Source organism: Nelumbo nucifera, chromosome 4 (genome assembly GCF_055504915.1).
Source record: "Nelumbo nucifera cultivar China Antique chromosome 4, China Antique-T2T, whole genome shotgun sequence".
Taxonomy (NCBI): Eukaryota; Viridiplantae; Streptophyta; class Magnoliopsida; order Proteales; family Nelumbonaceae; genus Nelumbo; species Nelumbo nucifera.
Window position 1 is genome coordinate 44,517,997 of NC_142652.1, and position 25,515 is coordinate 44,543,511.

General features: G+C 38.0%; 1 protein-coding gene across 2 annotated transcripts in view; it reads right to left on the reverse strand.

Annotated features, from left to right (window-relative positions):
• Positions 1-25,515, reverse strand: part of ARC3 (GTP binding protein) — a 106,369-nt gene that overhangs the window by 53,650 nt on the left and 27,204 nt on the right. For both annotated transcript variants that reach the window (XM_010272451.3, XM_088903638.1), the window contains exons 5-9: positions 12,316-12,364; positions 9,914-10,026; positions 9,741-9,812; positions 4,368-4,478; positions 1,219-1,400 (exon numbers count right to left, since the gene is read on the reverse strand). In XM_010272451.3, coding sequence (XP_010270753.1) covers positions 1,219-1,400; positions 4,368-4,478; positions 9,741-9,812; positions 9,914-10,026; positions 12,316-12,364 — 527 coding nt within the window. The remainder of the gene's footprint in view (positions 1-1,218; positions 1,401-4,367; positions 4,479-9,740; positions 9,813-9,913; positions 10,027-12,315; positions 12,365-25,515) is intronic.

Here is a 25,515-nt window from a genome sequence, read left to right on the forward strand (position 1 = left end):
AAGGTAATTTGTTCTATCAAGTTTAATTGTAGTCACTCTTGTCAAAAAGGAATCTACGGAACCAACCCCCGACACCAGGATCTGCTTCACCTCACTTCCAGATTGCTCCATCAATCAAATGAAAAATCAAAAAACAATGTTTTTAACCTTTATAGACCTAACTAAGGTCAGTTAAGCACTCAAAAGCCCCAAAACTAGGGTTTCACCGTACCTGGCCTCTGGGGAGAAAGAGAGAAGAGGTAGCCGCTAAAACCAGAGCTACCCAAACCACTTCCAACTGCAGCCACCCACTTTTGGAGATAAAAAGGAACCCTCCAAGCCTTGAGCACCACACCCAAACAGCCTCTTCAACCCATATCTGGAAATTCTCTAGTTGGCTAGGGTTTTGGGAATCTTCAACCAGCTTCTGCCTCTCCAAACCCTCTACCAACTAGGCAAACAAGATCTCTAAATAATCAGCAATTTATCTCTCCATACACCTTTCGATTAGGAAAAAGGTGTATGGGAAAAAAGGAAAAAAAGGAAAAACGGAAGAGAGACCTGCTCTAATACCAAGATGTGATTCAAACCAATAAAATCAGTAGAATATTTCAGAATAAAGCAAAAGAAATCAGAGAAGAAGGAGACAGTAAGAAGGAGGAAGATTGGAGAAGAAAGGAGAAAGAAAGGAGGAGTTCGAATATCTCCTCTTTCCCCTACTCTAATCTTTTATTAAACTTACTTAAGTTACATAAATTACAAGGAGGCCCTTAAGTAGGCGTCCACATCAGCACTAAACATATAAAACATAAATAAGAGCTAAAGGCCCATAAAGAAAAGGTCCAATAAGAAAACATAACATGAAAGAACTAATAAGAAAGACACAAATGAGCTAGGGCCCATTCGGCCCAGTCTCTCTACACATAACAACCTCCTTTTCCTGGTAATGCTGCCTAAGACACTTTTCCCATCAAGCAATGGCCTTACTAAGTCTCTGGTATAAATGTATAAATCAGAAAGCTTCTCCCACCTAGACCATTCATTATGCAAGACAGAGAAGGAACCAATAGAAATGCCATTGTTTCCAATAATATGAGAACAGAAAAATAATAGAATAACAGAGAAATAGTACCATTAGATGGTAATAAAATAATAGAATAACAGAGAAATAGTACCATTAGATGGTAATAAGTAAAGAGTTTATGAATCATTATACTGACTATACCAAAATATTCTTACCTTAAAACCATAACTGTTGTTACTATAAGGTTTGGCTCCATTTTTGGTTCATGAACCATAGAGATTATGATATCCCTTGTGCATTGTGTAGTCTCACGGAAAGTGTGCAAGAAAGAATGCAGATAGCTACTGTCCATATCAACTGCACTGGCAATGGTGCAAATAGCCAAGCCATTCGACTCCTGTATCTCAAAGAACAGCAATAGGTAGTAGGAAGACTATAGCAGATGCCAAGTTACTGATACTTATTATGAAAACCGAGAATTTACCAAATGATATAACAGACTATACCAATATTAAGAAAGAAACAATCTTAAATGCACGTGTAAAACAATCTAGTGGTCATTGTATTAGCTCATAGTATTGTTTGTTTTTCCCCTAAGTTGTTATGATGAATAAATATATGCAGAACAATTTTTGCTTCTATGATTTCATTTAGAACAACTCAGTTTCATATGTTTCTAAGTGCAATGGGAACATTTTATTGCCATTATGTGGTCACCAGCACTGGCATGCTGCTCATTTACTAAACAACATAGAAATTTACTACCATGCAGCATATGAATGATATTCCACATGAATCAAGAGTTAAGCATAGAAGGCAATACAACAAAGTCATTGGAGCAGTTTGAAAGTATATCTAGAGATGCATTGCTTGGTAATTGGAAGGAAGTGGCTGATTCAGATCTGTTTAAGGCAGAAGCCAGGCCTCTTTGGTCCCCACCAGTGGAAGGTTTCATTAAGCTGAATTTTGGTGGAAGTAGTGAGGGTAATCCGGGTCCTTCAGGCATTGGAGGTGTATTCAGAAATGAAGAAGGAAAAGTTGTTGCATTATTCTCAGGACCAATAAGTACAGGTGATTCACTCAAGCAGAGATTATAGCTGTTTGGAAGGAGTGCAAAGGGCAAAGGACCTAAATGTCAGAAAGCTAAAGGACCTAAATGTCAGAAAGCTAGTAGATGAGGATCACTCCAAGCTGGTGATTAATTGGCTTACAAGAGGAAAATGTTTTCTGAACTTTTATTAACGAAAAAAAAAAAAAGAAGATTTATATGGCTGACACAGAACATGGAAGTGAAGCTTCAACGGGTAAAGCAAAGTGCCAACTCCTTTGATGCTGTACTTGCTAAACAAGGGGTGGGAAGGGGTACCATGTTTTGGGTTCTGTTGTAAGTTGGTTTTTTGGTGGGGAGGGCTAAGAGAGATTATCCCTCCCTTTTTCTTGTTTTTATTGTACCTTCTTTCTTTTTAAGAATATAATGAATTGATTCAGTTATTGATAAAAAAAGGTAATACAACAAAGCTTTAAACAGAAACAGGATTTAATTTACTATATGCAATCATGTGGACAAATTTCAGAAGATAGCACTAAGAAAATGTAACAGAAGGTTGATTTTGTATCATATTAGGGTAAATATGTATCTTCTTGTATATAGTCATTATTTCTCTTATTTTCTTTTATATCATTTTTGCTCCTCTCTAGGTTATTTCAGCAACTGTGGGGAAATGTTTTTGACTGACCAAGAATCTTGTTTTGCATTTCCTGCTTTCTTATCTATTAAACACAAGTTTGTGCAAACTTGATATGGTATAGGAGCATGCTCAAGTTATCCATTAGAGCCCACAACAGCAGCATATCTCAACTGGAATGGAGTGGGTGATCTACTAAGTGGAAGTTTACCTTTAGTTTTCTGCACTGTGCTCTGAAAGTTTTATGAGACTATGCTCTGAAAGCCTTAATATGTTTTAGCAAATTAAAATATTATTAACCCTCTTTTACTTCATTGCCCCCAGAATCCTTGGAGCTCTCCTGCTTGTATTTTGATCTCCCTTGTTCTTTTACAGTAACTAGAGTAGATCGACAATGGAATTCTCAGGCATAACTTTCTACCTATTCTCTTTACCTTGAGCTAGGGTATACATCATAGTTTTCAAGGTGCCAAGGCGAGGCTAGGCGATTGGGGGGCACCTTGTCGCCTAGTCACCTAGGCGGGCGCCTAGGCATCGCCTAGGTGATGGATTATTTTATGTTAAAAACATAGATCCTAGGGTAGTTCCCTAGGTACCATAACCATATTTCTTTAATAATTATTCATTATTTTCATAAGAAAAATATAAATTTCATATTAAAGTATAGAAAATCAATATATTCATGAGAAGAAAAGGAAGAAGGAAAATAAAATTCAAAAAAATATAGGGGCTGAAACCTTATTTGTTATAGGAAAAGAAGAAGGCAAAAAGTATTGGTGGTGGTAGTAGTAGTAGTAGTAGTAGTAGTAGTAGTAGTAGTAGAAGAAGAAGAAGATGTAGAAGAAGAATATATGGAAGAGGAAAATGTGCTGATTAGATAAAATTAAGTTCTTCCCTACTTATTGGTTCAGGTTTTCAAGTCTTTGAGGGTTCAACACAGCATTTAGCAATGTTTGTGTTGATTAAACCCTAATAAATAAGAAAATAATAAAAAGAAATTAGTATATAAACAAACAAAATGATTATTTTAGTTTAATAATGTTTATTTTATAATTATAATCTCAAAAAAGAATGAATAAAAAAGTATTTTATAGTAGGAAGTAGAAAATTGCTTGGCGATTAGGCAAGGCGAGCCTCAAAGGGCTCCATGTCGCCTAGGTGTCACCTAGGCGCCCGCCTAGACATCGCCTTGACAACTATGGTATACATCAGACCAGTGTGGCTAAGGAATCCTTGCTCAGCATTTGGACATGTACTAATCAAATACTCCCGTAATGTTTCTCTCAAAAAAGCACCACCTCGGTTTTATTGATGCAATCAGATTAGGGGATTGGCAAATCGATGTTTCCACCATTGCTAATCAGGTCTATTTGTTTTGATTCTTATGTTCTGAGTAGGGAAAAGTGTACTGCAATTTGAGAAGCTTGAAATATTATTGATATTTTGGTATTATAATCATCTAAGAGACTAAGATGAGTGCTCTCTTTCCTTAATGAAAACTTCCTTTCTATAAACCAGAGCAAGCTTCAAATAATGTACTATAAAACATACAACTAGTTTTTATCTAGTTTTGTGATACATCAATAGTAGATACCAAATTCACAATAACAGAAATCTTATTTAAGGAAATATTTACTATAGAGAAAACTGTGTTGATCTCATCAGGAACAAACTCCTACCCTTATGCCACCACCAAGAAAAGGACAGTCAAAGACGGCTTTTGCAATTGATGATTTAATGTTGTGAGCAGCACCAAATCCAACTTTGGCTTCCTTGTAGATTTCTAGAATCTGAAAATATTGTTAGGCTTCAAATAGGATAAAAAGATCAAGAATCAGCAATTCAGAGAAATGAAACACTATACATGGAAAACACAACAATATGGAAGAGTGGGTTCCTTTTCATTTCAGAACTTTCAAGTTAAGAATATATGCCCTAGATGATAATCAAGCCTACAGGAGTGAAATTTTCAGCTAGGAAGAGTATGACCATCATATGTAGTAATAATTTTTAGTATGCACAAGTGCAAAATGAGAATTTTCAAAAAGCATGGTAAATAAAACTAGGCATTTTCACACTATTTATGAAATAAAGCTGCAACCAAACCATACAGCTATCAGAAAGAAAGTCCATGATCAAATGTCCAGATTCCATGGATTGGATAGAAACCCTAAATAAATAAATTCTTGGTTTGTGAAATTCGTTCACAATGTATGAGTTTATCACAGTTGCTCTAAATATTGTTAAAATCCCAAATTGCAAATTAGAGTTCTCATCTTGAAGACTGCAGTCTGATGAGATCAACCAACCGAATCTATCTTTTCATTGAGATGATTGATAGAAAAGTTCAAGGAAAAGAAGAGAGATCTTCACATAGTATTGATTGATATGGAAAGCACATAAAATTCCCTAGAAAGGAAATATGGTGGGTTTTGGAAAAATAGGGAATATCAAGCTAGGTTACCCATATATGGTAAGCACATGGCACAATAAAGTATTGAGCACAAAAATTATACTGGAAAACTGAAGTAACAGACACAATACAAAACCCTTGTAAAGCTATCCAAATATCATAAGTACCAAGCACATACTTGGGCCTATTAAAGCATGTATGAGGGTGTCCCAACCAAGAAAGCTTGTAGGAGAGAACATCATGGTTTCCAGTTACAGACCTACAGTGGGACTTACCAAAAACCAAAGATTAGCATGTAGCTCTTATTTGATTGCACTAGTTATGGATGAATTGATTAAAGCAAGGTTTTGAAAGACTAAACACAGACACTAGGCAGTTGGGTGTTTGAGAGGCAAGGCATGAACCTTAAAGAATATATTATATAGTATATTTTATAAATGATTGCCTAAGTGTATGCACGTATAAATTATTATATATGCATATAGTTTTTAAATTTTTATCTATATATAAATATATATTATGTATGTTGGAGTAGGACTTAGCCATTTTTTTAATAATAAGTAAAAAAAGACACCAGGTGATGAGAGATCACCCAACAGAAAAATAAAAACAAACATTACAAATCAGAGGCCCCCTCAACCTTACCCCACTAGTTATATATTTATTAAAATACTAATTTAATAATCTATTTTATTTATCTAATGATAAAATAAATACTTCATATTTTTATTATTATTTTATTTTATCATTATAAATGATTATTTAATTATTTTTAGGTTTTCTAATAATTATTATTTATTACTATCTCTTTTTTACTTATTATATTTTTTTATTACAATGTTTACAAATCATTAATCAATTATAATAATCATATGGGATATTATTTTTAATTTTGCAGTTATATTAATTATTTACTTACGTTTAATTATTATTATCTGTTCAATTATTTATAATTACTAGTTGTGTTCTTATTAAATTAAAAAATTAATAATTTATTAATAATGACATAATTATTTTAAATACATAATAATAAATATTTATGTAATTATTTATTTTAAATAATTAATTATTAAATGCTCAATTCTCAAATCCATTATTTATGAATCATTATGTACTCATTTAAGTAACTGTTAATTAGTTTATTAAATAGTTAAACAAACTTTCTCATATGATCATATCCAGGGTTAAAATGGTTAATTATCAGTTTTGAGAACTCAGCATTCAGATTTCATAACAACATTCTCTACGTTTAGATATCAGCACCAAGAAAAGTTCACCAACTCCAATGTACGTCTAAAATTAATTAGTACAGTTTTTAGAGGCACTCAGATGTCAGAGTTTTTTTTTTAAACCCCAAAATTTACTCCCAGTGGAGGGGTGGCCACCGAAACTTTATTGATATGCAAAAAGCCTTGGAGGGGGGGACGTGAAGCCTTACCCCTCGCATTATACAGAGGAAGCCTGGCTCATATAAACATAAAGTGTCCGGGCAACCTTAAATCAACGAATTCTCAAGAAAGGAATACCTTCAGATGTCAGAGTTCAGCGCAAAAGAACAAGCCCTAAAGCTACTCCTTTCATTTAATTTTTCCTTTGAAAATTCTTCCTTGTCTTTTCCTACCAAACCTCCAAGCAGATTGCAAATAAAATCATCATCATCATCATCTATGCCTTATCCCAACAATATGGCATCAACTACAAGAATTGTGTTTTGTCATCATTTCTGTTTAGTGCCATATCCATTGTTAAATTATGAGTGCTTAAATCATGTCTTACTACTTCAACCAATGCCTTTTTGGTCTGTGTAGCCCTTCTATCCCTTTAAACTTCCAACATATCACTTATTCATATAGGTGTCATAGATGGTCTTCTGTGCAAGTGACCAAACCATCTTACTGTACTCTCATTTTATCACCTATTGGAGCTACTCCTAGGTTCCTTCGAATGACTTCATTTCTGACCTAAACCATTCTAGTTTTTTTTTTTTGATAAATTAAACCATTCTAGTTTTTCCACTCTTAACATACGCATTTTTGCCACACATTTCTTGGACATATTTCTTGATATTTAACTATCACATAACAGTCCATATGTACCCCTCCATTTTCAAATCAAATTATGGGAAAAGTCACATTTTATGGTAGTAAATAAAAAATTAAAATTTTAATAAAAAATAAAAAAGAGTACAGCAGCTAGGGTGATGAGAGGTCACCACAAAATAAACTCCAAAATCAAAAAGCTTGTACATAAGAAAAAAGAACAAAAAGAAGTAGAGCTATCAACTCTAAAAGTATGGTGTCTGAATCCATTATCCTCTTTCCACACGAGAGTGACTTGATCTCTTCTGTTAGCCTTGTTCTCAAAAATTCTTTTGTTTCTTTCCTTTCTTAACCTTGATGTTTCTTCTCATAGTTGGCCATCGAGCAAAGATGTATCCTGGAGATCTTGGTTTCACCCATCTAGCATTAAATAGACCAAAGAAGAAGCCTCATAAAAATTTCGTGTAGAGGGACAACCAACAAACAGATGAAGGACATTCACTTTTGGAGTAGCATCTTTTGGCTAAGTGAATACCTCTACTCTAAATATGATCTATTGTCAAGATGCTGTCCATAGCTACTAGCCAAGCAAAAGATTCCACTCTATGTGATAAATGGTTTCCCCAAACTTCTTTTACTTCAGATCTTTCTATCTGGTTCCTTTGCAAAGGGTTTCCCCAATTGCTGGACTCTTTCCACCATCTTGAGTCTTTCCTTTCCACTTGCACCTCAGCTGATTCTAATTTTGAAAGAAATTCCACACATTCCCCAATTTCCTAAACAAAATGAGGTCTTCTAAAGTTTGGGCACCATGTTACCCTACCTTGGTTTCAAAACTCACTGCTATAGAGGTGTCCTTACTCGGTCTGTACAAACATGGGCAAAGATCACATAACTTCCCAACTCCCATCTAGCCATCCTCCCAAAATTTTATTGTTGAGACATCTCCAACTCTGAAGGATACATAATTAAGAAAAGCTTACTAGAAAGGCATTATACCCTTCCAGATGCACACTCCATAAGACAATTTCACTTCCTTGAAATCCCACCCAAACCCAATCACCCTATATTTGCATTCCACCACCCTTCTCCACAAAGCCTCCCTTTCACTCCCAAACCTCAATGGCCATTTCCCTAGGAGTGCCTTGTTAAATAACATCACCCTTCTAATTCCCAATCCCAAGTGTACCTAATCTGTACTCCTATTATTATTAGCATCAAATTTACATAGCATATTTTCTGTTTGTGTCCTACATATTTTAAAACCTCTTGTTCCTAAGGTATTTGTTCATAATCTTAAGTTTTGCATTTAATCCTTTGTTAGTTTCATCAGTAAAACAATGGCATCAGCAAACAAGCACCAATAGGACTTCTCCTAAATATGTTTAGTCATTTCATCTTTAACTAGTGTAGATCACAAATAGAATGCAGCTCAAAAAGAAAGCCTTCATGCTGCCTTGATAAACTCGCCTACATTAGAGCTACAAGGATTCCATATGTTTATTCTGAAAAGCCAAAAGAATTAATCCCATAGAAACTTTATAAAAGGGCAACCAAAGCATAGATGTAAAGCATAATTCTTCATTCACTTCACACAAATAACACCCATAGCCCAACTGAAAACCTCTATTCTTTAAGTGATTTTGTGTAATTAGATTTTTTTTATGATTGAAAAGTTATTTTATTACCAAAATATAAGAAAAGTTACAAGCACCCCAAAGAGAGGCACAATCCAAGCAAATGCTCCAGTCCTTGGTGGTATTGGATTACCCCAAATTCCTTTAATGACTCTGTTCAATTTCATTCCTTGCCGAATGGTAGGAACCGCCTACCTCGGAAGTCTCTTCGAGGGAGACTCGCCCTCCTGAAACAGAGAAATGGGGAAAGAAGAAGAAGGTGGGAAGCAGAAAGTCAGAGAACAAGATAGGTAACGATGATATTAATTCACTATGTCCATCCATACAAAACTGGAGCCTCATATAGCTGGCTCGAAGCTATTCCCATGCGAAATCATTCTTATTGAAACCGTTTCTGACAGGGGATCTGTTGACGTGGTCTTCAGTGCTCTGTTCCTTCTAACAAACTTCTTCATTCCTTTAGGGGGGTATGCTGCATCCTTTCGAGCTGGGCCTGAGCTGACCTTGGACTGGGCTGGGCTGGGCTGGTCCCAACAGTCCCTTCCCCCTTGAGATTGACCTTGCCCTCAAGGTTCAAATTGGGGAATCTGTCCTGGAGCTGAAGGTAAGGCTCCCATGTGGCGTCCTCCGGGGGTAATCCAGATGCAACCCACGCCCAACCCAACCCACTCATTTGCCACACCTAGGTGCAACCTCTCACATATCTAAATCATTTAAACTAAAAATCAAATTAGAACTGAGCCCAATGTAATCCATATTTATCCCTTGCTTGGATACAATATCTGCCATCCCATTAGCCAATATTCCAGCCCATTGAATCCTCAAGGTCATGCTGTCAATTAAACATTTAAAACCAGAACACCACAAAGTATAAAATAATAATTTTAAAAGAAAATCCAAAATTTTGCAGTTTTAAAATAATATGGTAGATAAATCACAGGCAATTGAAGATGGTGCTCTTACATTTAACACTTCAGCAACTTTAAGCTCCTTTATTTTATTACATGGGGCATCAAGAAGTTTCATATGATTCTCCTGTAAATTCCAAATTCCAAAAGCAATATAAAAGTATAAATCAAGGACTAAAAAGAATAAGATTTCAGAATATTAGAAAGAATCCTCAGGATGCAACTTACAGATACAAGAATGGAGATAGCATTGATGCATAATAAAACAGCATTGTTAGCACTCTTCAAGGCCTCAGCTAAAGTTAACACTTCCTTTCTGAGCAGTGCATCAGTGTCCACCACTGAGTCAAAAAGAAACATAAACATGATTAACCACTTAATTATATAGAAATTCAATTTAAACCAAACAATCAACTAAATGGTATGGACAGCATATTTAAGAGTGCAGAATACAGTAAAAGTAATTCTGATGGGGAGAGTACACGATTGTTATCTTTTATAATATAATTTTTTTCAACACAGAGAAAACCAAGAAAATACAAGTTTAAAAAGAGCTTTGCACCAAAAAGGAACTCTTTACTCTATAGATAATTAAAACACATCATCCTAAATAGCCCCAACATTCAACTCCACCACCACTGCTAACCTCTCCTCAACAGTTCAGTTGAATAATTCAATCACGATATACACACACATCACCCACGTTATACTCTCTAATTCCTATCCCTTCTAGCTCTTGCCCTGCCACTATGTGAAAGTAAAAACATACCAAAGAGAAGCACTCAAATTAACTGTAAACCCAACATCTCAATGGTGTAGATCGAACTCTCCTTTTGGGCTGGTTGAACTACACACTCTAAGCACTCTAAAGTCCTAGAAATTATCACATTGGACCCTTCATGCAAAGTGAAATGACAATTCTGTCCTTTTGCACTGTAGTATCAAAATCTAGTTGGGATACCACATAAAGAGACATCGTCTGAACCAATCACTATCAAATGGGATTTCACCCAAAGTCATACATCAACTAGGGAAAACACCTGAAACTTGGTTTCTTGCATTGAAAATCTTTCAAGGCAAACACTAGCATAGCTGTGTAAGATCACTCAGGCATATCAGAAATTATTAGTTCAATTAGGACACTACAGGACAAGCCCTACTCCTTTAGAGACAATATTACAGTCCCAGTACAACTAGGATTCCTCCCCATGAGTCCCAATTCAACTAGGAGCCTTTTGATACTCATCCCGGTGTTACCCTAAAACTTATATATGAATCCTAGCCTCACTTGAATTCCTCTACCAAAGTCGTAGTCAAACAATGATTCTTAGCCAAAGTCCGGATTCAACTCAACTTATTGGCAGTGACGCCCTCCTCTTATCTAAGAATGCAAATCATTTCTTTCTTTTTTTGTTTTTATTTATTTGATCAGCAACAGAAAAAAAAAATTATTAGAGAAGAGAAAAAGAAGTACAACAATAGACCCTGCTATCCCACCCCAACTCAGATCTTACAACTGAGCCAAATATGGTTGATGTCTAGTAACCCCTTGCTTTGCTAAACCAACAGCCAAGCCATTTGCAGACCTTTCTACCCACTGTATTTCTATTTGCATATGTCTTTATATCCAATTAAACCTTCTGAATTCATTTCTGTAACACCAATTAGCTTTACTTCCATCCAAAAGCCAGCTTAAAATTACTTTGGAGTCACCTTTAACAACTAGTTTATCAGCGCCTACTTTGCTTTTTGCAAGCCAATCACTGCAGCCATTAGCTCTGCCTGAATAGTCTCCTTTCCCAAAAGGCCCTAAAAATTAAAGCAATTATATTCCCCTTATCAAGCCCCAGTGCCTTGTCACCATTCAACTCCTTCATAGCCTTAACAATTTCTTCCATCTCAAATTCCTTCTCCATCCAACTGGCTGAAAAAATCACTTTTCTTGTTAGGAGCTATTCCCCAAAAGAGCAGTTCCACCACCACACCCCACAACTGATTAATGTCACGGGATCAGGATTCTATTCAAACGCAATGCAAGCCCAATAATTGGCTCCCTGTAAAACACATACAAAAAATACATCTAGTTTGGCATCTTTAGGACAAAAAAATCCAGTCCCCATTGCCAACACCATGCTAAGCTACCAATGATCTAGTTCATGTCTATCAAAAAACAAATGATCTAGCTCATGTGTATTGCAGCCAACTTGAACAAAAGGCTATATTAGTATAGAAAAGCTTAACCTTTATGATCTGATAACTATCTTTACTATCAATGGCCATTTGATCTCTCCCTCACCCACCCAACCAGATCTGTGTATGTACATCTGAGAGTCTCTCAAAGCCCATGGATAAAGATAATTGAAAGTCACTGAAGGGAGAGCACCTTTGTTCCAACTGGATCTCCAGAATCTATTAGTGAAGAATAACTGAAAATAATCACCTCATTTCCACTCCAGAACACATTCCAATGACAGGATGAGAGTTTATCAAGGTTTTTCTCTAACCAAACGTGCAAGCATATAATTGTAATTGCCCTTAATTTTCATACTTTGTTTTTTCTTTTTTTTTCTCCACTGATAACAAAGGAAACAGCAATCTAGTTGATAAATACATTTGGTCTAAATGCTCACCAATACAAAAGTTTGTGTGCTCCTGAATTTTGCTTACCAAAGCTTTGACCTGTAAATACAGAAAACTGTTAAAATTTTTGAAGTAAACATTCAAACAAATTACTGGTTGTTATAAATAGGAACCTCCATGACTATCATAAAAAATATGTTGTCAAATACAAGTGGTTATTGAGCATGTGCTCCACCAAAGCAGTTACCATAAGTGACCAAGTAGGTCACTGCATGAAACACATCTAAATACTAATATGCAGTCATTTATCATGTATAATTTAAATAGGAACTCATTTTATGTACAGTACATAAAAATTATGCAAGTAACTATTCATAATTTCCTTACATCAACAAAGACAGTTCTTATCATTAACAGTTCCTAAAACTTTTATGAAACCATGTGAAAAATGTAAAATATAGAAAAGACAGAAGAATATCTGGACATTTTGGTGAAAATCAGACCTTTTTGATTTGTTTGTGTGGTGAACATTGAGGTGACAGGTGAAAATGGTACATGGTGCTGTGATCGATCATTATGTTACAGGTCAGTGTGCAGATTTGTTTTATGTTGAAATAGGGTTATATTTCCCATTGTAACATGCACTTAGAGTGGTGCACCATGAGTGACTGATAAGTGAGACTCTGGTTTCCCATTTACCAATTAGTGAATGATATAACCAGAATTCTGGTGTCCAATTTTCTGTGTCAATCTGAATTCATTTTTGAATAAGTATCGAATCAAAACCTCCAATGATGCTGACACCAGATTATATACCCATTAAAATAGCTTCCGCAAAAATGGATGGAAGTAACAATGCCATTTGGGAAAAATCAATTAAGGTATTTTTACAGGGAAAGGCAAGGTGAAACACCTAACTGAGAGGAAACCAGAACATGAGTCCCAGTAATTCTGGAGGAATTCAAGAGGATGCCCAATAAAAAACGTGGTTATACTCAATGGAAACAGCAATTTAATTTTTATTAATACTTCAATGGAGATGGGAGAAGTGAGGAGATTATATAAAAGCAGCAAGAATATAAAATGTATATATCTGTTATTTCAGTTCCTGTTTTGTCATCAACAAGAGAAGAAGACTCTTGAGTACTATTCAGACACTGAGTTTATGTGAACAACTGAATATCTATAAGCCCATCACATCTGCTATTATGGTTACATAAAAGAAAAGAAGAGACTTTTATCTAGAATTAAACCAGAGTATGAACCACCAGTCACAGATTTTGGGCAGTCCTAAATTACCACCTTTCAATAAGGTATTTTCTAGACTTCAGTGGGCTAGATTGTCTAAAGGTCTATTGATAAAAAAAAAAAAAAAAAGATTGTCTAAAGGTGCCCCAAAAGTAGCTCAATCTACTCTTGCATTCTGGAGGGATAGCTGTGTTGGGGTCTTTAAAGGTGGATGTGGTAGTCATGGTAAGGTCATGTTGATATTACTGGAGGTCATAGTAATGGGAGGACCACGAATATTAGATTTGGATATTGTAGTGACTTGCATGGTATCCATATTTGTGTGGACGTGAAGGGCATAGTGTGGACTAATGAAGATTTACTTTATTATGGCATATCATCTTCGCCACAGCCATCTACTTCATTGGCAAAGCCTGAGTGAGACTGTAGCTATATCTAAGGAAGAATATGTGAGGCACATGTTTTCTTCACAGGCATCTACTGCTGCTCTAGTTCACACGTCAAGTATTGGATCCACCTGCCTTATGTCTATCAAGTTTCAATGGGTCAATGGCTATAGTGACTGATTACATGACAGGTACTCCTAATCATCATCTCATGTTTCAGAGATAGGACAATTCAATCATATATTCAGTTAACAAAATGTTCAATATGTTCCTCAATTCCTATTAATCACATGTCTGTTAGCAAATTTACCAAATCATTGAGTTGCTTAGTTACATTTTCTTGGTAATAAATAAAAAAGGAAATTTTCACTAAAATAAAAAAATGCATCAAATTGGGTGATGATCACCAAAACAAATGACATCAACAACAAAAAAGAAACTCTAAATACATAAATTTCTCAACACCAAAACAACTTTGGGTCGGGGATTCTCCACTGAAGGACCAGTTTCCTTCCTTGTATGCTCTATCACATTTGAAAAATGAACCCATATCTTCTTTCTTTATACCTTCAGACTCCACTTCTGGCTTTGGGTGGAACCTAGGCCTGCATAGGGCAATTAGGAATACAGACATGGACAGCTTGGTAACTTTCCTAGCTTCCCTTGAGAATGTCTTCCAAAATCCTGCTAAGGAAGACACCAGATTTTGGACCCCTTCTAGCTTTTGTACTTTTTCTTGTGCTTCATTCTTTGAAACCTTAACTCATCCTCCTATCCCCTTTGGGTTGTCCTTTCCGGTTAAAGAAATTTGGAGCAGGTCTATTCCTCCTCGGGTTGGCTTTTTTTGTTGGGAAATTTTCCTGGAAAGAATCAACACTTTTGACTTACTTCAGAGAAAGAGACCAAACTATTGTCTACTTCCTAATAGATGTGCTCTTTGTAAAGTTGATGGGGAATCCGGCTACCACCTCATGGTCTCTTGTAAGGCTGCTAAAACTGTATGGGAGTGGGTTTTCTCCTGCTCTGGGTGTTCTTGGTATCCTCTGGAGAGTGTCCAAGGTTTGTTCTCTCCTTTTTTCAGTTGGCCTAAGAAGCAAGGGATGACTATGTGGAGGAGTATTAGAGCAGCAGTATGCTAGTCATTGTGGGAAGAAAGAAACTCACGTATTTTTTCAGACAAGGAAAGAACCTTGGAAGAACTGTTAGACCTAATCCTTTTAAGGGCTGTCCACTGGCTAAAATCTTTGGAGTTGTTTTCAGACTTTCCTGTGGATGACATGCTAAGAAATTGGAAAGAGATTGCTTCCACTGCTAAATGCAAGAGGACTCTTTGTCCGTCTTGGTCCCCTCCCCCATCGGGCTTTATAAAGCTGATTTTTATGGCAGCAGTGTAAGGAATCCGGGGTCCTCTGGGATTAGAGGAGTTTTCAGGAATGAGGAAGGGATTGTTATTGCTTTATTCTCTAGCCCTATTGGAGAAGGTGACTCTCTTAGGGCTAAGATCCTTGCAGCACTTGAAGGAATTCGAAGAGCAATGGAATTAAATATCAGCCGTTTGATCCTGGAAGGTGATTCGAAGGTGGTGGTTAGCTGGTTGAAGAAAGAGGACAATGGTTTGTGGAACTTTAACAATGGAAAGAAACAGTTCTTATGGCTGTGTAGGGACATTGAGATTCAGTACAGCTGGGTGAAGAGGAATGCCAACTCATTTGCAGATGGGTTGGCCAAGCAAGGAGAGAATAGGGAGTCTGTATTTTGGGCTAGTTTTTAATTTTTTCTCTTTGTATTCTGTTATTGGGGAGCTAAGATTTTTTATCTCCCCTCTCGTATCCATATTCCCTCTTTTCTTTTAATTTAATGAAGCTGATGTTATTGATAAAAAAAAACAATAATTTCTAAAACATCCCCAACAGTTCTATTCTAGAGTAGCCCAATAACCTGCCCCAAACAATTCTTTTGACCATTAGAAAAATCAGTAGCCAGTCCAACAACTTTGACCCAATACTCAAACAAACCTTCACATTACTTCTTTCCTTTAAAATGCAATCACCCCTCTTCATTCTTCAAACTCCTCACTCTCCAACCCCCCCCCCCTTCCAATTCTTTTTAATCCATACCTTCTTTTCTTCTACTCTCTAACTCCAAAAACGCTTTTCTTTCTAACTCTTCCCCACCCAAAAAGAACACTCCCATCAGTTTACTAACTTTTAACTCCTCCCCCCACCAATCTTACTTGATCCAAAACAGCATTTGACTCTTCCCATACCTCACCCTCATGTCTTTCAATATCTTCAACACTAGGAAACAACATTTCACTTACTTGATCCAAACCTTAAGACTCAAAGCTTCACGATAGGATGAGTTAAAGCAAACTTTGAACTCATAGAAAATGTAAATGGTTGTAATAGATCAATCAAATAATCTATTACACAAACACAAACTAATACTTAACTTCATGTTTCATTTTAAAATGAATATTGAGCTAGCTCAAAGTGGTAATCATCTAAGTTATGCGGGCAATAACATTGTTTTTTTTTCATAAGTAAAAATTCCTTAAAATTTCACTAAATCAGAAAAGATAAGCAACTGATACAAGCTTCCCCACCCATTGTATAATCAAGCTCATCTGCTGTGTTAACCATCCGAACTTCATTCGTCTTGATAGCACCATATCACTTTATCCGGATCTTTTAGCCAGCCCACCACCACCTTGGAGTCCCCTTCAATCACCAGGTTTTCCAAATTCATCTCTTTTGCAATCTGAACACCTTGCAGGACTGCATACAGTTCAGCCCTTACAGAGTCTCCATTCCCCACCAATCCTGAAAAAGGTGCTACCAGCTTCTGTACTGAACTAGAAGCCACTGACAATCAGTTCCTCCAAATCTCATCAAAGGAGTACTGTCTAAAGAAATCCAAAGTTAGTAGCTAATGTATAACTTTGGTCAATACACAGTCCATAATTTCTTGTTTGCTTCTCTACTTCTTCCCTTTCTCTTTCGCCATGCAAAGGTAGATGGATCAAATGACATATTAATCTCCATTGGCATGTTCCACCTACACCCAAACAAAGAGAAAAAACAATCCCATATATCTACAACAAAGGAACAGGAGATTAGGAAGTGGTAACACGATTCACCATTAGATTTACACAGAGCGCACCGGTTTGGGGAAATACACAAAAAAGACCTCTTCTTTTGTAGGTAATCCAGAGCGTTAACTTTCCCATAAGTCACTTCCCAACAAAAGCCTTAATTTCAGGGACAATTGGTTGACACCAAACTTCCTTATCAGGAAAGGAAAGAGGGATAAGGGACTAGAAAAGAACATTAGAAAGAGGCATAGGAAAAGAAACTTTTAAAATTTGGGCACCAAACCCTTCTATCCGGTTTAGGAGGCTCTAAACAAACTCTTTCAAGAAGCAGAAAAGCCCTGACAAACAGGTGACTTCATCTCTCAATCCCCTTTGAAACCCAAAATCCCAGTTATGACCCAAAGGCAAAATAGGAGAGGCTAAAAATTTTGAGATACTCTCATTTTTGTACAAGGAGAAGGAATATAGAAAAGGAAACAAGTCCTTAAGAGGCCAATCACCCAACCAAATGTCTTACCAGAAGCGGATTAAATTCCCTAAACAAACATCATACCTGATAAACCTGAGGAAATGAGGAAGGACGCTATGGATTGCTTTCCAAGGTGCTGCCAAAGTAGCCCGATGTGATACACCAAAATCCCAACCACTTTCCAACCTCCCATGAATACCGTCTACCGCCTTATGCCATAACCTTTCCCTCTCTAATGGCCATCTCCATAGCCACTTCCCTAATAAAGCCACATTTTTCTTTCTCACATTCCCAATTCCTAAACCACTTTCTTTATTACTTTTACGCACAATCTCCCACTTAATTAAGTGGTCTTTTTTAGACTCTCTCAGCTCCCAAAGGAAATCCCTCATATTTTTTTCCAACTTTTTTTGCTTCCCTTGGTGGAATCCTAAACACAGAGAGGAAGTAGATTGGTAAGTTACCCAAAGTTGATCTTATTAGGGTGATCCTACCTCCCAACGAAATAATAATTCCTCTTCTAAGCAGCCAATCTCTTTTCACACCTTTCTACAATTCGGTTCTAGAATATACTTTCCTTAGAGTTGGCTCCTAAAGAAAGATCTAAATATGTCAACGACCAAGGGGTGATAGAAGGGACACTTTAAGCAGCCCACTACCAAGTTTAAGTCATTATCCTCCATGTTAATCCCTGCGAAACAACTCTTATCTAAGTTGATTTTCAAATTTGAGATTGCTTCAAACTTCTTGATCAGTTCTTTTAATCTCCTTACCCTCGTAATATCACCCCCTCACAAAATACTATGATATCACTTGCAAATTGGAGGTAAGTAATTGGATCATTGTGGGGCGGTGACTACTGTGAAGCTAGATGGGACAAACTACTTGGCATGGTTTCAATCAATAAAAATTCATGCTTGTAGTAGAGGAAAATGGGGGTATATCATTAAGAGTAAGGCAAAACCCAAGGAGGATGATCCTACCTATGAGAAGTGGTTGCAAAAAAACTACACTATTGTAGGCTGGTTGGTGAATTCTATGCAACCTCATATCAATCAAAACTCCTGTGGATAGAGATTGCTAAGGGGGTATGGGATATTGTTAAAGAGACCTACTCACATAAGCTAAATGTTGTTAGGGCCTATAAATTGAAGACTGATGTGAATAATTTGAGTCAGGGGGAGAAGCCCTTAGTTGTGTATTTCTCAATATTGAAACCTCATAGGAAACTGGTGGAGAGGAATCAGGTGTTTGAGTTCCTAACTAGGTTCAATCCTGAGTATAATATAATCAGATGAAATGTTCTAGCTAAGGATGAAGTGACTCTTTCTCAAGCTTATATTATGTTCAGTTGTGAGGAAAAGCAGGAGATAGATTCAGATTGTGGAGGCCCTAGTAGAACACTTTGCTAGTGTTGGGACGAAATAGAAGGTGAACACTGAGAAAGGAGGTTGTGTGAACACTACAAAAAGCCAAAGCACACAAAAGACACCTATTAAAAGTTACACCTAGAGTTCCTATCTCCTAGATTCAAGAATAATAATAATAATGAAAGAAAGAATGGGAATGGGAAAGGAGGCGAAGTTAATGTAACCACCTCCTCTGATGGTGAGAAGGGGCAATGTGATGAGAAGTCTATAAGGGAACATCTTGCAGTCGTTAGGGTTGAATATGAGAAGTATGGCAACATCATAAGTCATCTAAATTATACCTCTTCAGCTTCTGCTCCACACAGTAATGACTCCGCCTCTGCGTATGCTCAATCAGGTATTTGTGCTACTGCAAATCATGCATCTACCTCAGGTAATCATAAGATCCCCTAGATAATAGATTATGGTGCTTCTAACCATATGACAAGTGTATCCACTTTATTCTCTTCTTACCAACTTTAATCTGGTCGGGACAAAATATCCCTTGTTGATGGCTTTCTTGCCCCCATCTCAGGCAAGGGAGACATCAAAACCTCAAACACCCTTACTTTGACCTCTATTCCTCATGGACCTAAACTTAATACTAACCTACTTTCAATTAGTAATTTCACTAAATGTCTGAACTATAGCATAACTTTTTTCCCTTCTTATTGTGTTTTTCAAGACATGAAATCCTAGAAGGTGATTGGGAGTGCCAATGAGACGAATGGGAGATATCTGTTAGACATGCTTGAGCAGGGCCGAGTACAACCTCAAAAATAAGCTTTTGGATCAATAGTTTCAAAGTCAATCCTGTTGTGTTATGACACCATCGTCTAGGTCATCTTTCTTTTTCTTCATTAAAGCTTTTGTTTCCTACATTGTTTGAAGAAGTCACTTTATCAAGTCTACATTGTGAGTCTTGTGAGTTTTTAAAAGATTATAGAAACTCTTATCCTACAAGTAATAAACGATCCATTGTTCCTTTTAACATTGTTCACTTTGATGTGTGGGGGCCATATCATTTACCCTGTATGGGAGGCTATAAATATTTTATTTTGTTTATTGATGACTTTTCTTGCTAGACTAGTTATATCTTATGCGTTCATGTGGTAAAGTGCCCAAGCTTGTTCAATAGTTTCATGAATTTGTGCTTACCCAGTTTGACACCCAAATCAAACCATTCCGATCAGACAATGCTAAGGAATATTTTGAAAGGGATCTTACCACTTATTTTGAGAAGTTTGGAGTTGTTCACCAAATCTCTTGTGCTCGCATTCTAGAGAAAAATTGGGTAGCGAAGAGAATGAATTGAAGCATTGTGGAAGTTGCTAGAAGCATTCTTTTTTCTTCCCATGTCCCTATAAGGTTTTGGGGTGATGTAGTGAAGACAACTACTTATCTTATAAACCGTATGCCTTCTAGGGTTTTGGGATTCAAGTCTCCCTTCAATGTTCTCCATTCCTTTGTGTGTCTTTGGGTGCATTTGCTATGTTCATGATCCTAGTTCCCAAAGACATAAGTTTGAGCCCAAATCCAAGAAGTGCATTTTTTCTAGGGTATGCCTCCACACAAAAGAGTTATTGTTGTTTTGGTCCTAGTAGTGGCACTCAATTAGTTTTTGTGGATGTTACTTTTGCAGAGTCAAGCCCTTTTTATAGGCCTTCTTCTGAAGGGTTGTTTGCCTCTCTCCTACCTTTACCAGCTCTTGTTGACTTGTGCTAGCCCTTTTTCCAAGTCCTCCTATCATGTTAATGGACAGATTGAGAAGTATAAAGCCTGCCTTGTTGCCAAGGGGTAAACTCAGGTTTATGGGATTGATTATATGGAGACATTTTCTTTGGTGGCTAAGATGACATTTGTGAGGGTTCTATTATCTTTAATAGTGAGTTATGACTAGCCTCTTTATTAGTTTGATGCCAAAAATGCCTTCTTCAATGATGACATGATAGAAGAGGTGTATATGTCCCTTCCTCCTAGAATGTATGGTAAGGAGATGCAAGGTAAGGTATGTAAATTGAAGAAATCTTTTTATGGACTTATGTAGTCTCCCCGTGCTTGGTTTGATAAATTATGGACTGCACTCATCCAATTTGGTTATAAGTAGACATAATTAGACCATACTCTTTTTATGAGGAGGAAAGCTTCTCATTTCACCTTCCCCATTGTACATGTGGATGAAATTGTTGTCACAGGTAGTGATGCTCAAGAAATTCATGATCTAAAATGCTTCCTTATTTCTTTAATTAAGATTAAATATTTAGGAGAGTTGAGGTACTTAGTGGGCATTGAGACCCGCCACGCGTCAAATCTCCTCCTTTCCTTGGACTATGCATTTCCTTCCCTATGCCCTTGCCTTTACCCAATATTTGTTTTATCATTTTAGTATAACTTCTAATCACTTTAGTTTCACCCACTTGTCATTTGCCACGTAGGAAATCTTCTCCAAACCTTTCTTCTTCCTCCCTTCTAATAGCTCTCCACATTGCAGCTTCAATGGTAGTTGCCAACCAGACTGAGTACACCAATTGATCGTCTACAACTAGTTTTTTCCTTGGGATTTCCTCACGTCTAACCCCGCCTGATTTAAATCAGGTGCGCAGCACGAACAACAAAATTCTCAGCATCCACGGCACACTATTGGTCACCACCCTCGGGAACATTAACCCCGATGAAAAACGGCATGGTGTGATGGACTAGCTGCGCATACGGGCATAGAACAAAACAATCCAAAGAAAAGAATCTAAGCTCAACCTCGGCGACCCCAAACTGCTTCCCCCTCTTGGTGCCGAGCCACTGCTTCCCACGACAGACATCGAGAGACACATCCTTTGTTTGGTCACCCTCAAGAGTCGCTATGTTGACAAACAGACGGGACAATCAGCAAGGAGTGATGCTCAACTAAAAGCACTCACAAAGATACATAAATAAGAATGGTGCAAAGACGTAAGATGAGCGACGCTTGCAACTCGGGTCCATGATCTAGTGGATTGTGTCATCCATTTGGTCATAGAGATAGCCGAGGAACATGGATGCCAAAGGCAACTGATGACCGTCGGATGCCAAAACAGAGAGGAAGCAAAACTGTACGAAGACCATAGTCGGGATTGCTAGGGAACAAGAACCACGATGCAACGTAGAGGATGAACGCCGCAAGATGGCACTAACTGTCTGCCTTCCTGACCATGATGTTAGTCAAACTCTTACTCTCAAACCAGAATGCAATCTAGGTTTCGAGAGGCCACTTTCCCAAGCAATTGATTCATCCACCTGCGCCTTGAAAACATTGATATCTTCCCCCAACTCCACATAGAGTTCAGATAAACTATTGGGGATGGACTCAGCATATTGGAGGTGTTGGGCAAAAACAACACCACCCAATGGAAGCGCAAGTAGAGCAGCAACATCTTCCACAGTGATGCCAAACTCACCAAAGGCACTAACAAAGGTACGCGTTCGGCAACACCAGTGGGAGAGAAGCAGCATCATGCAACTGACTCCTCTACCGAGGAGGTCTAAAAAGCAGTCCACGAACCGAAGAAGTCTAGCACTATGGAGCAACCGACAATACATGGGGTTCTCCAATATAAAATATGCCCACGCCGAGTAGTTCACCGGTGACCTGGAGGCATCTGTCTTCGGTTCATGGCACCTAAAAGACATTGTGCACTCCACACACGACCGTACAAGCACATCAACTCCTTCGCTTCCACGGTGTCATACTCGTCGTCCTTTCCCCGGGATACCAGCATCAGAGGCCAAAAACCCCTTCAATCGTCGGCCATTTTGGTAGATTCATACTCAGAGAGCAGCTCGGCGGTGTCAACATTCCTCACGAAATCCAGGAAAGGAAATTCGGACTTCACAGTCTTCTTTTGACCACGGGGAGTCATTGACAGCAAATAATGGAAGAACCGAAAAAGAAGGTTAATAGGGAAACAGAAGGAGAAAACGAATGCACACGAAGGCACTAACAGGACTCAAACAAGAAAGCAAAGGCAAGCATAACAAGGGACTGAACGGAATACTTTCATAGAAACCTCATACGGGCCTGGCATCTCAAACGGCGTCGTGGTAGACAAAATGAAATGATTATCAATCACCCATTGTCGCATAGCCAAAAATTGGTTGTTACAATTACACTGTTGCCCTTAAGAACGGGCGAGACACCCAAAAGACTAATTTAAATTAGTGCACATCACGCAGTCGCCAGCTCAATTAGATAACCTCCAATCCCGACGCGCACGTGACCCATTACACATGAATGTAAATCAACAGTTATACGTGAGGCATGATGAAGAACATGCCACACACATAACGGTCGACCATATGCCATAATGCAACAAAAGAAGAAGAAGAGACAGAGACAGGATACCCTCCAACAAACCTCCCAAGAAACCAAAGCACTGTGATCCAACCATGCTCACCAACACAAAGGGGGGATGAAAACTCTGACCATACAACCGAAATGCCTAAAGTATTTCCCAATAGAAAATGCTCTACCAAAAGATAGGGGGGTTGAAAATCAAACCAAAGCCAAAACTGTCTTTGGCAAAGCACTTCGCCACTTCCTATCGAGAAACAGGGGGGCTAAAAATCAAATTATAGCCACAACTATCCTTGACAAAGAACCTCCTATCGAGAAACAGAGGGGCTAGAAATCAAAACACTAGCCAGAAACAGTCTTTTGACAAACTACTTCCTATCGAGAAGCAAGGGGGCTGAGAGCTTCGCCAAATAATCAAAATACTGAAATGTTCCTCGATAGAAAGCACTTCGTCAAAAGACAGGGGGCTGAGTATACCAAAATAACCGACCCCAATGACCAAAATAATCAATGCCAAATCTCAAAGATAAAATCAAAAACCAGGTGGAAGATGAACAGATATATCAAAGACAGGAATGCTCGCCATGCACCTTAGCTAGGAACAGGAACAATTATACAGCCCAACCAAGCGAGAATACGTTCCAAACCAAGAAACCCCCTTGCTAGAAACCATGAAGGGTAACAAAAACAAGAAACCACGATACTCATGATTCTCCACACCAATCCTCTACCTTGAAACAATGAGCCCAACAAGTGCAATAATCCCCCAACTCAAAACAAATCCCTCACCCTGCTACAGACCTCCAAAACGAACCAACGACACAAATGTTTATTAATAAGCTTACACTTACCAATAAGCATGGGGGCTAATTGTAGGTACACATTCACCATGACCGCAATAGCATAGAAGGCGCTAAACCAATGCCACAGAAACATTCGCGACGAGTTCACAACTCGGCACAGATTTGCGATGAGCTCAAAGCCTGCACAGACTTGCAATGAGCTCAAAGCCCACACGAGCTTGCGAGGAGCTCAAAGTCACCACAGACCTGCGATGAACTCAAAGCCATAGTACCGATGACGAACTCGAGGTCGCCACAGACCTACAATGAGCCCAAAGCCATCACGAGCTTGCAATGAGCTCAGAGCCATCGCAACAGCAACGGACGAAAAATATAATGACTAGATATCACTCGTGACAAGATGCCCAGTAGGATTAAGAGAGACGTAAGACTAGCGCTGACATTATCCACGCCATGTTAGTATAGGAGAGCTGCAAAAGGAAGTAGCATATGTGTATTGAGAATCCTCGGACAAAAGGAAACCTTGTCCTGGAGAGATCTCATAAGACACGTGGTGAACCCCTAGCAGTGTCCCCCTAACAACTGACACCAAATCAAAGATCCCCTTTCCAAATGGGAATCAAACTCTTTTGGCTCCTTCCTTTCAAGACCTCGGGATCTCTCCCTATAAAGGGAGGCATGATTCATAACGAACACACGATTTTGTCAATAGAAGCACTTAGCCTACCCTTTGCTCTCTGCCTTCCTTCATCTTTCAAGGAGACCGCCACTCTTAGCCTTACCATACCACTCACAGATGCTATCCAGCTTAGCACTACACAATAATGCAATTGATTTGAAGATTTCTTCCTTCCATAGGTGGAAGGGGAGACCAAGAATACGAACAAACCCCATCTTCTATGGGAAAACTTTTCTCATTAGACAATGGGCTCCATTTTATCACTGTGAAGCTTCCAGATTCTCCCGCAATATACAAGTTACATCTACCACATCTACTAATTCCAGCAAAGCTTTCTGCTTTTTAAAGGGAGTTATTATTACCGTCCCCTTTAGCTGTAAGTCCTTAATTATGGTTTCTACTATTTTCTTCCAATTTAGTGGTTGTTCCATTCTCTGAACCACTAGCTTCTTTTCCCAGTCACCTCTCTCCCAATTTGCTATGACTCTGAATAGACCTCCTTTGCATGTCATAACCTGTATTTTATCATTAGCTTCCTCTTCCTTCGACTCATTAGTTTTCTTTTTTTGTCTTCCTCTACCACCTCATCCTGCCTCAAAAACTCCTTCAAAGTTTAATCTCCTTCCAACCTTCCCCTCTTCTTCCTTTTGGGAAGCAGACAACCTGCTTCTTTCCTCAACCAAAAAGTTCATAAAGAGTGATAATACCTGCCTTTACCATTTTCCTTTCTTTCAACATTGTAGGTTCTTTCTTCAACAACCGTCAATTCTTTGAACACAGAGTTTCTGCCCATCTGTAATGCTCCTTCCATAAACAGCATAAACCATTCAATCAC